The 14,267-nt window shown below is 41.4% G+C and overlaps 1 protein-coding gene across 7 annotated transcripts in view; it reads right to left on the reverse strand.

Moving 5' to 3' along the window:
• ptprsa (protein tyrosine phosphatase receptor type Sa) overlaps window positions 1–14,267 on the reverse strand; it is a 194,313-nt gene that overhangs the window by 90,759 nt on the left and 89,287 nt on the right. For all 7 annotated transcript variants that reach the window (XM_026344822.1, XM_026344828.1, XM_026344826.1 and 4 more), the window contains 2 exons: window positions 10,115–10,260; window positions 7,669–7,810 (listed from right to left, as the gene is read on the reverse strand). In XM_026344822.1, the coding sequence (XP_026200607.1) occupies window positions 7,669–7,810; window positions 10,115–10,260 (288 nt within the window). The remainder of the gene's footprint in view (window positions 1–7,668; window positions 7,811–10,114; window positions 10,261–14,267) is intronic.

Consider the following 14,267-nt stretch of genomic DNA (forward strand, 5'->3'; position numbering starts at 1 on the left):
GTAAACTTTGCATAGCCTCAAAATCCAATAACTATTATTGGTATGGGTGTTTTTGCTCTGTGGTCTTTTCAAATTATACATATATATATATATATTTTAAACTGCTGCAGGAAAAGTAAATTCCCTGTCCAACTGCCCTGTTTGTTCAACTCTACTTATTAACTATTAACTCCAGAATTGCAGAGAGCTCATTTACATTTTGTCAATTATGTAAAAAAAAATATATATATATACTGAATTACTACTGTAGCACAGCTTTGATAAAATATAACAGCATCAAGAAGTATAGGAAAGTAGTGCTGTTTTCCAACACCTTCAGCGCCACAGATCAAACTACAAATTTAAATCACACATGCTTTTCCACATGGAAGACGACTGTTTTAAAGAAAAAGAGAAGAAAGAATTCTGCTTTCCCACTGTTGGTTTCTCATTAAGGAGCAGATTATGAAAATTACCTGATAGCGGTATCTTCTGCCACAGGCTGAATCACTGAGACTATCAAACCGGTGAACGCTTATCCTTAAAAAAGCGTCTTAGAGACACTGATCTTTCAATTTAGTCTGCTGGCCGACTCGTTGCTGTGACAAAGGATCCATTTATCTAAACCTTCTAGGAAGTAATAAACCAATCAGCCAGACCCTGCTTCTCTTTTCCCACTTGCTGTCCATTTCCTTCTCTCTTCATCTCTACCCCACTGTCTTATAATCTCTGCGGCCAGATGTCCAGGGTGACCAGGGTGGTTCTACTTGCGCAGTAAATATATGAAATTGATGGTGAGAGTTCAGGAGCCAGTCACCTCTGGCTGGAGGCTAGCTCCTTCCACTTATCCTGCTCCGTCAGGACTACCTATTTTTTCTCTCGCTCTTTCTGTTTTTTGTTTTTTCTTTTATCATTCTTACTACCACTCAGCTTTTGTTCCCCATTCTTCATCCTCCAATCACACATGATTACTGCATTACAGCTTCTCAGGATCAAAGGATTCAAAGGCCATAAATTCTCATCTAAGTGAATTTCCTCCGGATAGAACTTTTTTTTTTTCTTACAAGGACTGAGAAACATAGAAAGCTGGTAGTAATCTGGCAGGTAAAGAAATACCAATATGGAGGTATGAAGCAGAACAAAGGAAGGAAAAAGGTGAAAGGTCAGTAAAGCGATATCTTCCATGAGTGGAGATGATGTGCTGGAGTCAGTGAAGCACTGAAAAGGGAATATTTCTGAGGTAAAACAAAAGAAATGTCTCAACTTTCCATAAAAATAAAAAAAATCAGGGGCTTCTCCATAGTGAACATTCACCTATTGATTTATTCCGAGCCTACCTGTGTTTAATGCATCACCACTAACAGGTAAACAATCAACAAGTAGCACCTCAAGAGCACCATCACACACACACACACACACACACACACAAAAATATATATATAAATAAATAAGCTGCACAAATGTAAGAATGAAATATCAATACAAACAGTTTATATACAGTGTGGTTGTGCACACAAAGGGAGAGTGTACCGTTTACCATTTGCAAGTAAAATCACTGCTTGCACCGACTGACCGATAACAGGCGCCTCATGCAAAAACGGGTTAAGTGTGAGCAGGTAACCTCCACTGATGGGCGTAGATCTTAACATCACTCAACAGATGTATTACTTACTGGTGGAGGCGGTGAGCGCCGCTTGGGAATGAGAATTGACTTGTTTGTCAGGGACATGCTAGAGAAAATGCAGTTGGCAGTAACCTTAGCACGCACAGGAGCTCAGTGTGGTCTTATTGACGCGAGATAGGTCCAGGCCAGTCCAGGCGCCACTCTTTGGTGGTTTCATCCACATGCATGTTAAAAACCTAACAAGGGATTGATGAATCGAGAACGTAGCGAATACACAGTACGCTTTTATGCAAGGTCTCCATTGCTAGTAACACTGCTGTCATTGTCTTGAGCTCACTAGTGCACCAAAAGTTGCTCACCTTCCCGCCACTCTTTGGCTGCATTTCTTTCTGCTATCGTACTTGCTCTCACTACAGGTGTTTGGAGACTAGCGAAAGAGGGCAAAGGGTCACCTCAGAGGCAAGCAGACAGGAAGACGAAGAACAGCCAGATCTGTTGCCGATACTGCCAAGCTGATTCTTCACTATCTCATTACGGGGTGGCCACAGCCTGCCTGTCTGCTGGCTCTCTCCCTCTATGTTTGCCCCCTTTCTTTCCTCCACACACACACTCAAAAAATACATTTAAAAAAATGAACTTAAACACAACACAAACACTGTCGCACACCAGCTGTCAGCCATGCATACTTACACTGACATCGGCAACAAACTCTTTCTCCCCGTCTCTCATATCCATGCACACACACCTGCTCGTGTTTCACTATGTGTCTTATTAATTTTTCATCCAGCCTGTCCGATGCCCTGGACTCACCTCTCCCGCTAAAATAAACAGAACATAGAATAAGCACTCCACCCTTCTACACCACAACATTAGCACTACAAAGAGGAAAAGGCAGAAGGAAAACTGACCAGGAGCAAATCAGTGTCGAAAATATGTAAATGCCAAAAAAACAAAACAAGAGTAAATGAATAAGTAAATAAGCTTTGTACGTTTGTGGAGAAATAAGTTCTTGTATTTCCTTCACTCTAACAACCATTTACCGAGTGAAATGCAGCTTTAAGAAGTTACAAAAACCCAAGGGGTCATGAATGAACTCAAGGGGGATATTCAAATGTGTTTGTGCTAGTTAGATATGTACAGGGAGCCCTGATGAAATGAATAGCAAGGAGGAGAAATTCATTTCTCACCCCCTCTCTTTCTATCACGTCTGTCTGTTCTCAAACGGTTCCTCTGTTTTAGCCCAAATGCAGGCTTTTAAAACACAAAACAATTTTCGAAATCAGATTGCATCACACGCACGTCTGCCGCAAACAATCTCACAAACTGTGAAGATGGAACGGTTCATAACATTACCTAATAGAATGTGAGTTTAACTTTATTCAATTTTGTTGCTCTCTTTCTCTTATTATACAGAGAGAAAGAGTTCCTAGTATTTTCCCATTCCAGTCATTTTAATCACAGGTATTCAAGGCATTTCTCACTGGGGAAAAATACTTTTTAGAATTAGGTGAAATATTATGTCAATAAAGAAGTCATAAAGTAAATTAGTCTGCAGTATAGGATCGTCTTCAATTTAACTATTTGTTGCCCATTCAGAGGAACAATCTGCTGTATGTGCTCTAGCCCAACCTAGATTAAAGTATCTGAATATGGATCCCAGCCTAAAACACGATATATTGCTTGCGAGAGACTGAAAAAAGGTGGATGTCGCACAGAAAGCGAAGGTAAAATTAGGAAATAGAATGTCACAAGGCTTGATCCGAAGTCTCTGTTGGTTCGAGAGGTTGATTGGTCTCCGTTTCCTTAACCGTCTGTTCAATTCAGATTCTTTCACTTCACTTCTCTTTCCCCTCTTGCTGCCATGCACTGTTCAATCTCATTATTGCACCTTTGCTTCACCATTTCTTCACCCATCTACCGTAAAAAAAAAAAAAGGCACCGAGAACTCCCCAAGCTTTATCTGTGAACTGAGTGTGCATGTATTAACACATATTAAAATTCACCATTACCTGCTCCTTCAGCAAAGGCAGCAGCCAATTAGCAGACACCCTGATCAAACAGTAGGCACACTATGCTCCACTTGCCTATGGGTAATAGTGGGTACACTCCAAAACCTGGCCATGACCAGCACAGAGTTGCTCTGCAGCAGATGGTTGGAATTTCCAGTCTATTTAAAACCAGCAAATGAAACAGCACATGTCTGGATCTGTGTGTAGTATGACAACAAAATGCCTGATAATCTAAAATCAAAGTCATCACGACAGACTCCTTTTACACATATGCGTTAACCAAGCTCATACTTACTTGTTCTATACCGTATGTGCATGCACACAGGTGCACAGCTGCAAATAAAGGTCACGGCTAGGTCTGGAGAGTTATGCCAAGCACATATATAAAGACCGCTAAGCCGGACTGTTAGTGTGTTTCTATATCAGAGGTCTCTGGGGCATGCTGGTTCAAACAGCCCAGAGCTTATTTGAATGTTCCTTCAGCAGAACACCGTAAACCCTATGGCTTCACCACTAAAGCTTTACTCAACCGACATGATTATTTTTGTTTTAAGAGCAGCTCTGCCTCCCCTATGATCTGTTCAATGGAATCTCCCCACAGAGGAATAGACACATCATATTTACAACTTTTTCTTAAATGAAAAAAAAAAAAAAAACATTGAATATCAGATCAAATATCGTCAATCACAGTTTTGGCTCCTTGGGATGCCTCGGGGGAGAATCTATTTGCAACCGTAATCAGAAGGCTAAAAACTGCAGCAGTCAACAAGACAAGCACACAAAGCAGCAGGACTCCACATGATCTCCTCACAACAGCATGAGCTGACAGTACTCCACTGAAAACCAGTGGCAACCTACGTTCCCTTTGACACTGTAAAACATTTGCCTGACAAACAAAAAACAAACAAACAACAACAACAAAAAAAAACCACAAGAAAATCTTAAAAACATAAAAAAAAAGTACCATTGCTTTAAAAAAAAGAGCACGCTGCAACTTGTGGCAGGTCTCAAGAGTGTGCTTCATATGCTTGTCGGTCCTTTTCCAAGGACTCCCAGAGGACTGTGTGCAAATCTTAGTAGAGCCAGATGGCCCCCATCTTAGGTATTCAGCTGAGGCGGTGGAGCAACAGCCAAGGAGGTGTCACAGCCGATGCTAAACGCACACTGCCATTACTACTAACACACGCACCCAGGCGCGCGCACACACACACACACACACACAAACACCAGAGAGTCAACGGGGGAGAAGGCAGTGTTCTGTCATTGTCAAAATATAGTATAAAAAAAAAGACTACAGAGATGGAGTTTAGGGCTGGTCTGCATGTCCGTACTGTATGAATGTGTATTTTTGTCACATATTTGATTGTTTTAGAATATGTAAGTTAGTGAATGTAGCAGTAGTAGTAGTGTAAAGTAAAGTAAAAGGTGTGTGTGTGTGTGTGTGTGTGTGTGTGTGTGGTGAAGACTCTGTGGTCTTATTCTTTTCATACTCTAAACAAAGCCCACCTGCTGTCATGACAGATGAAATCTGAGATCACACTATGGCAGAGAAAGCCGGTGTCCACAGTCATTATACACGTCCACATGGAATCTTTCTTGCTCTTACTCTGACAGTCATGGTGATTTTTTTTTGTGTGTATGTGTGTGTGTTCAGTGGGTTGTGTGCGAGAATGACTCGCCCACTACTTTATAAGACGCGTGTTTGTTTGAATTTGTGTTTGTTAACGCACATAGTTGGGTGTGTGTGTGTGTGTGTGTGTGTGTGTGTGTGCAGCTGTATTTTCTCTCAAATGTGTGCCACGGCTCTCCGGCCAAGTCACCCATCGTGACGACCTATATTCTCCCTCTCTCGATCCCAGACCACAACCCATCTGTTTACTGCCGATGTGTCTCTTGTGCCTTGTTCCATATCCCATAATCCTTTGCCCCTGTTCCAACAACCCATGTTCGCCTATTGTCTTCCTCACCTGTGCTACGTTGCCAATCATCCGCCGCCCCCTGTTGTCTACCTTCATCTTAGGCCAACTCTTATCCTTTTTTTTTTTTGCTCCTTTCGTTTCCTCCACTTCCGTCGCTACTTGCATTCTCTTTCCTCATTTCCACCTGAATTTTCTCATTTTTACTTCACAGTAATCACTTTTTTCCATCCTCACATTTCCTTTTATAAATTTCAAATTATGCAGTCTCTTCACTCCCCATTTTCTTCCTATATCTTTTCCTGTCTCCTTCCTCATGCTGATGGGTTAATGCATAGGCCAGACCTCATTAACGATGGAAAACAGACAGAATGTACTTCTCTCTTCTTTCTCTACTGCTCATCTTGCACCTTCACCCTCCATCATCACACTCTCATCCCTGGGTGCTGGCTCTTGCCTAGGCAGCAGCGCTGCTGTCTTCCTCGGGGCTCTAGAGAAAACCTCGTCAGGCTGATTCCAATAACTTTTCATTTTCCTTCTGCTCCTGTGGACTGCCCTGGGGTTGCCCTGTGCCCTTTTACATAGTCAAATCCACACACTACTGCACACATTACATTGCGTGCATGCCTCGGCTCGTAGATTTAAATTTTGGTGAGCTTTTTTAATTACTTGTTGGTTGTTGGTTATTAATTGGCCTAGTATTTAAGAAAAAGTTAAATGTAATTATTTTAAGTATGGAACTAATGATGTTTAATTCCTATTAGATTCTTAAATACTATATAAACAGTAAACATTACTAAAGTGCCAAATGACAGAACACAAAAGTGGAGTGTCTCACATAATTACCTCATGTACATGACTCCAGGCAATGGAATGAGTAAAACTGTCACAAATATGAACCTAACTTGCAATTTCAAAGCTTCAGGACCTAATTGCAGAAACATTTTGAATGGCACTAAAGGAACTCACATTCTCATATAACCCAGCACTATCCATCCAGGGTGGGTGGGGGGGGTTTGTTGCTAACAATAACCAACCCAGGATGCTGGACCAGGCTTCCAGTTCCTGGTCCAATGCCACCACCACCACACACCACCCCCACCTCCAGCCAGGAGGGGCTAGCCAGTCAGCCAGCAATAGCTCAGCTTCATCCAGCCCTGGAAACATGGCAGATGGTGGCAGGAGAGAACAGAGAAGAGAGAAGGCACTGTGTGTGTGTGTGTGTTTCTATGTTTGTGAGGCAGACAGAGACAGGTAGAATGAGAGGAAAACAGTGTATGACCACATGCTTGCTCCGTCTTGCCCTCTTGGAGCCACTCAAAAGAGGTCCACAAAGTTCGGCTATACTGAATTGTATCTACACCTCTTACAGTCATTTTTATTTCCCATGTGCATGAATGTGTGTATGTCTCCAGACACATCGGCCAGTTGTTGTGTCCTGTCTATGGGTGAACGGCCTCCACACAGACACACACACACAGACACACACACAGACACACACACACTGTTTCTGTAAATCTGAATCTATTTCAGGCTGTGGTGTGTGGCTGCATGAAAGCTTTGAAAAAAACAATCTCAGATGCAGAAGAAGAGACTTGTTCACATGTTAATTTGACTTCTCTACTGAGGATTCCTGTAACACTAATACCTTATCTTACATAGTATACAATGGCATGAATGCAAATGTTTCTAAATAAGTCTGTACCAATGAAGCTCAAGAAGGTAGTTGTTCTTGTTTTATTAGTTTCTATATAGGAAAATCGTATGTGAAGATCAGATAAAAGGGAGCATGTAAGATGAAAGAAGCTAAATCCATATTGTACAATTTGAAACACGCATGAATCTGAAATATTGTTTAATATGTAAGACAGCAAACGGATAAATCCAGAACAACCCAGCTAATCAGCTCTCACAGCTGAAGTCGAAATGGCTTACCAGAGAAATTATGGGGCACTACCTCGAGAAGTTCCAAATGAAAAGACTTCAAAGTACAGCCTTTACTCGCTGGCAAGTGCAGTTCAAAAAACTCCAAGGCAAGATGCCGTCATAAAAAAAAAGTCTGAGGAGCTCACGGATGTCCACTTTAATGATTTATTTTGTAGTTACCCCTCTGCACACCGTTTCATAATGCAAGACTCACCTCGGATGATGGACAGCTTGGCATTGACGGTGATTTCACCCTCGCTGTTCTCAGCCACGCATTCGTAGATGTTCTCGTCACGTGGCGCTCGAAGAGGCTGGATTCTCAGTACAGCGCCGGCACCCTCATCAAACTCAATGGTCTGTGGGGTAAAGGGATAGAGTTAGGTTAGACAGATGTAACGGAAAAACGAGAACCTTGCACCATAAGTAGCCAATTGAAGCCATGTATTAGCATATTATATTAAAACCAATCTGTAATAGACTGAGTGGGCTAATATTCCAACAACAAGAATAACATTTTGCAAAGGACTTGGGAATGCCATTATCTACGATACCTAACAGTTTAAATGGCTTTCCGCCAACTTTCTGCAGTCCAGACCTGTCACCCACTGAAAACACATTTGGCACAGCGAAAATGCAATATCAAATACATAATGATGCTTTTAAAACTAAAGCAAATGCTCTCCTCAGTTCTGTGAAGGAAAAGTATTGTTAAAAGAAAAAGTGATGCAACACAGTAATAATTAATACCATATTTTTGTACTATTAATGAAACATAAGGTTTAAATGATTTACAATTAATTTGGACTTCTCATTGTTTAACGTATAAGGTTATTGTGTTGATCCCTCTATATCCATCCTAAACCCAAAACCAAAGACAAAGGAAGGCAGCTGCTACAGGACATAGCTGCATATAAAGGTATCATGTTATTCTCCTGCAGTCATTGGACCTAATAAATACAGTATCATAAGGAAACATACATCCTCTCTCACACACACACACACACACACACACACATTTTTATGTTTATTTATTTGTAACCATGCCCTTTGTTCTCCATAAAGTCCTTTGCTTTAAACCATGTTGAAATCATTCAGAGTAACTGGCCTTAGCTCCATAATGGTTTGAATGTAGAGAGCCTACTCCAAGAACCAAAAGATTTATCTGCCTAAACATCAGCAGCCACGTATCCTCCGGCACGAATCTCAACCTCACAAACCCCTTGTTTTTAACATACAACAGTTGTTACCCAGGCTTATCTCTTGTGTTCTAATTTTGGATGGAGTGTTAAGAGGAGATGGCCAGCCTGTCTCACAGCAAACATACTCTTCCAAGATCTATCTTTCCACAGAGGACCTTACACCATCTGAACAAAAGGTTCACAGCTGAGATCTCCGAGCAAAGCACGACTTTGAGATCCAAGAATGAGGCTTCTGCAGCCCCGCTGCTCCACTGCTGCACATCTCAGGGCTGAGCTGCTAATTAGGCTAAAAACACTGCAGAGCACAGCGTCGTGATCAATATCAAAGCGGCTGTCTAGAGGGGAGAACAGGAAAAAATCATAACTACTTCAAAACCCCTTCACAAATTTTTTATTTCATGCTAAACGGAGGAAAAGAAGCGTCCGTTCTGGCGAGTTGCTTCATGCCCTTGGCTTTGTTTTCCATTTAGCATGCAGAAGAAGAGAACGTACAAACACTAAATGTCTTTTTATTCTGTGCTCCGTTGAGATGCTGCGTCTCCCCTGTTGATGTTGTTGTCATTTTTTGCTTTTTAGCCACCTCCCCTGTGGTTGTCTTCACGCTGCAGTGTGTTTGTGTCTATCTCCGCGCACTGCACTCATCTTTAACGAAAGCAACTTTTTAATTAAGAGACACTGAGCATCAATCAAGACTTTTAGAGATGCCATCTGGGATGCCTGCTGAGAACTGAACAACAAACATCATGAATAACACACAGACACATTCACTCAGACAGGGCTGCATGCAGGAAAAAAAAAACAAAAAACAAAAAAAAAAAAAACGCAGCACTGGAAACAAGGCCGTGACAATGGCAGAGTCTGTCAAGTGCAAAGAGGACAAGGTCGGAGGACAAGGAGGGTCTTTATTGCATTACTGGGTAACTGTAGCTAAGGGCGGACCTGCACATCACTCAGTAGTTAGAGATGCCAGTCGGTGAAAAGATTGGCAGTTATAGCCTGGAACTATCTGAGAGACGTGTGGGTAAAGAAAGAATATGAAAACACCCTTTTCAAAAAGGCTGTGTGGGAACCCAACTGCAACACGAGAGCGTGCTTGTAATGTGAATGTTGTGTAGTAGAATGATGAAAAAAAGAGCACATGTGGCCAAATAAAGGCTAAAAACAGTGGAACGCGGGTATTAATATCTATTTACTACAAGTTGCAAGAGCAAAATGTTGGCTTGTGAAATTCAGAAACAATTTCCAAACTTTATTATGATTTGACATAAAAACAACCCTTTAGAATAACTAAATCCATATTTAGACTCCTTAACAACTTTGTCTTATGCTTTACTGGATTGATCCCATTTTAAGTTTAGCATTACACAGCAGTAGGATGACATGAAGGGCCTGATGCTAAGCATAAAGTTGACTCCAATACCTGCAGAGTGCGGCACCGAGCAGCAGTGCTCATGGACTCACCTCTATACGCTGCGAGTTGACCTTCTTGCCTTTCTTGTTCCAGCTAACCCTCGGCTTGGGGTCACCCGTCGCCTGGCAGACAAATGAGACCACGCCCCCTGAGACGCCAATTTGGTCGACTGGAACTTTAGTGAACCGTGGTGGTGCTGAGGAGAGAGCGAGACGAGGGACGAGGGAGAAATGGAAGGAGACAGAGAGAAAACCAACATTAGTACAAACCACAAGATGAATGATGCTCTACTGGAGCTGACACTGCTCCTATTAAATAAGTATAATTACATTTGTGAAAGGACAGACTTCCAAATGCCTACTTGAGTGTGTGTGTGTGCGTATTCACACACAGACAAACAGCTCTAATGTCATACAAACCCACACTAGCCTCTTATTGCAACCACTTCTGTATCTCATTCTCACTCCGTATCACACACCCACACACAGTGTTCTGCAGCAGAAGACAGACTTGGATAAGTAAGGGAGACGGCCAGCTTGAGCTTTGGAGAGGGGCAGAATACGCAGTATGATGGACAGGACAGTGAGACAATCAGATAGACATATGCTGCATGAACGGATAACTCACGAAAGATAGATGGTGAACATTTTACACCAAACTCACTGAGGTCTGGTGGCCATTGTGGTGGCTGACATGTTTTGTTACAGGGCAGCCCCTTTAGCTACTGGGCCATGTCCTTAGTCCGACTCTTGCAGAATCAACCCAAGTTGATTTAAATTTCTGTGTCTCTCCTCATATAGCATCCCAATTTACGTTACTTCCCATACAGCAGCAGCAGATATTCAACTGTTAAAAGTCCATGTTTCACAAAAACACTACAAATTACTTCAGCAGCTCAGATGGGAGACACTGTGCATCTAACAACTGTTGCCTGCAAGAATGATTATACTTTTTTTTTTAAGGAACATAACGTTCTGATTTTGAAATGTTAGCCATTTTTGTGCTGGGAGTTTTAGTTCACGTGCTGGTTGCAGTAGGTTCAAGACAACAAGCTCAGTAGAAAGAAAGAAAGAAAAAAGGAAAGAAAGAAAACAGAAACTCCTGGGGAACTCGTTAAATCAGAATCATACATATATGTGGGGATGATCAAACGGCTAGCGTATAACATCAAATTAATAATTAAGGGACCATGGGCCGACACCAGTCTCCAGGCACTGCTAAACACACATGAAGGAGAGTTCCTGCATTCATTATTGGGGAAAGTAAGATCGAAAGTGAGTGTAGTTGAGAGGACGAGGCAAAGAGAAATAGTGTAAGATGAGGGAAAGGAAAAGAAGAGTGAGTGTACTGCCTGAGGAAAGCAGCAGCACATGCACAAAGTTCATCTCACCACCCCCAACTAACGCTCTAAATATCTCTGATTGCTGATGTAAATATTACAGCATACACAAACTAACTTAACTAGTGTGCTCTCTGAAGGATTTGCACTTGAACCTAGCATAACACCAAAACATGCTCCTGCCCTGCTGAAGTGTGTTTCGCTGTGTGGGTCACACTTAACCTTGATTTTACAAGTTAAGAATGCAGGATTATTGCAGAAAAAGAAAACATCTATGTTTAGTATGCCATATCCTTGCGCAGATGAGAGAAGGTACTCGTCCTCCTCCTTTGATTCTGTCTTTGTTCTTGGATAATTTGATGCCTACTATGCAGCTGAGAGCGTCATGACACTGAAGGAAAGGTGATGAAACTACGCTGGAGGATTGATTTTGGGTCCCCTAACCAACTATTCTCAGACTGAAGAGGGTTTTTTAGATAAGCAGTGCAATGTGAATGTGTCCAGTTGCCATATGTCAACCTCCAGATAACCTCCCCCAGCTGACTGAGAATCTTCCTCAACTTGATGATGGGTTTAAGTAAAATTGGCATACACAATAAAGCAGGATTCTGAACGGCTTGGAGAGGCGGCCATTGACAAAAAACACACAGAGTCAGCCAAACTGAAGGAATGAAACTCTTTCACTTTTCATAAGTATTAAAGGTCACACTTGGTGACACTCACTTTAATGTTGGATAAATTGATTCCTGTCCTCCTAGCCCAATAAAAGCATGTATTTAAATATGACTTCACACCCAACTAAACTAACCCCTGGTGAAGTAGTATGTATGTAGCAGTACTGCCACATGTTTGGAAGTGATGAGAGAGTTATAGCAGAATGAAATGTGCAGGTTGCTCATATATAATATGTTTATCCCGCTTTTATCTTGTCTTTAAACCCTTTACATACATGTACACCTCTAGCTTCAAGAAGTAGGCCTACTTCTTTTTGTCCTCTGTACACAATGATCCCTTTTGGGGTTTTACTTAGTCTCAATTTCCATTCTGAACCTACACAAAACAGTTTTACACAACACAGCTCCTCTGCATTTGACCTCTCCTTACAACGTGCCCTCTGTGGAGAAAGAAGGGGGATTTACAGAGAGCAGGCCTGTGGCAGTGGTTTTGCTGAAGGCCAGCACTCTTTGATTAGTTTTCCCCAGGACCGCTCGACATTTCCACCCAGTCACCTTCGCCTCCCTTTTGCTCCTGCTTCATATAATGAGAGACGAACAATAAATGTGCCTGTCTGCATGTCAAGCTGAATTTAACTACTGACAGAATAAGAATGTTCTTATAATGTACTCTACATAGTTTTCAGCATTCCTTTAGAAGTATATAAAAACAGAGAGAACAAAAACAGCTGGAAAGAAAAACGTATGAAATGAAAAAGCACGACACAAAGGGGACTGGCAAGAAGAGGAGGGCGGGGGGGGGCGGCAGTGAGGTCAGTGCTAAAGCGAAGACTGGAAGAGGAGAAAAGAGAAGGTGGCAGGAGGTCCAGGGACAAAAAAAGATGATGTAAAGAGGGAAAGCAGCACAGAAATTGCTCAATATTTCATCAAATTTCATCAAATTTCTCTCATTTTTCATTCTTAACTTGTAGTTTAAGCTCATCAAATCTCTTCTCCTACATCTTCTTTCTAAGCCACCGAACACTTAACCACACTTAGTCACACAACTATAGTGGCTGTTAATATGATACCGATACTGTCAGCTGTGTATTACGTCTCCACTTAAACTGTCTATTAAAGGAAAACAGGTTTAAGTGTGTATAAGAAGTGTGTAGTGAAGCTCATATTTGACAAATTCAATTGCGACTGGATTCATTTCTGGCCTTCACTGCTCACGTAAATGTCTTAAAGTGAAGTTTCATACACATCACTATAAACCATAAAATTCTGCATGATTTTATTGCATAATTACCACCATTAATTACCATAACATTTAGACATGTTTCTACTTCAGCTCATGCTTTTTTCCCCACTTATACGTCTCTTGCTCTTTTATTAGAATGATCCAGTTATTCTATTATCCAGTAATGATTAAATTCAACTTCAACATCTTTGGCATTGGTTCACTTCCAACCAACCCATGTTAGGTACAAGCACAGATTCCATTTTTATTCATACAAATCTTCTATGAACATCAACATCAACAATCCACTTCATTGAGTCAGTCTGTATGGGATATCAAAGGCAAATTGTGTTCAACGTGTGTTCAAGGTGATACAGTGAATGGTTGTAAAAATGTTACTAGAATGCGTCTCTGTGTGTATGGTTAACGTGGTATAATATGACTGGGTGTGGATGTGTCTGAATGTTTGTTCAAACACCCCCACCACTGGCTGCGGGGCTATGAATGTCTATTATAGTGCAATTACAGGTATGCAGCGTGTGACTGGGTGAACTCTGATGAGTGTAATTAACCTTTTTTTCCCAGTTTTCCTCAGCTATGCGCCTCTGGCCTTCTGCTACCAGTTACCATTGACTTTAAGCCTTTCTTTTTTTTTTTTTGGAATCTGAACTTTGCGATACAACCAGTAATTGCAGGGTAGAAAAGGTTGAGTGGTATCAGGGCATAAACTACTTAAACGATTCTAAATAATGAGTGATGGCATAGACGACACCATGTTATCAACAGAAAAGCCTATTCACAGTGTTTCGTGTATTGACTTGGATCAGTATCTTTAAACATCATTAAAGTCATATTATTTGTCACTTCAATGCTGTATTAGCGTCAGTTTCCTATTAATGTAAACTACTGTTCAGTGATACCTGTTATTACAGTTTGCAAGCTTTATCTCATAAAAGCTCCCCCAACAC

Source organism: Anabas testudineus, chromosome 4 (genome assembly GCF_900324465.2).
Source record: "Anabas testudineus chromosome 4, fAnaTes1.2, whole genome shotgun sequence".
NCBI classification, from domain to species: Eukaryota; Metazoa; Chordata; class Actinopteri; order Anabantiformes; family Anabantidae; genus Anabas; species Anabas testudineus.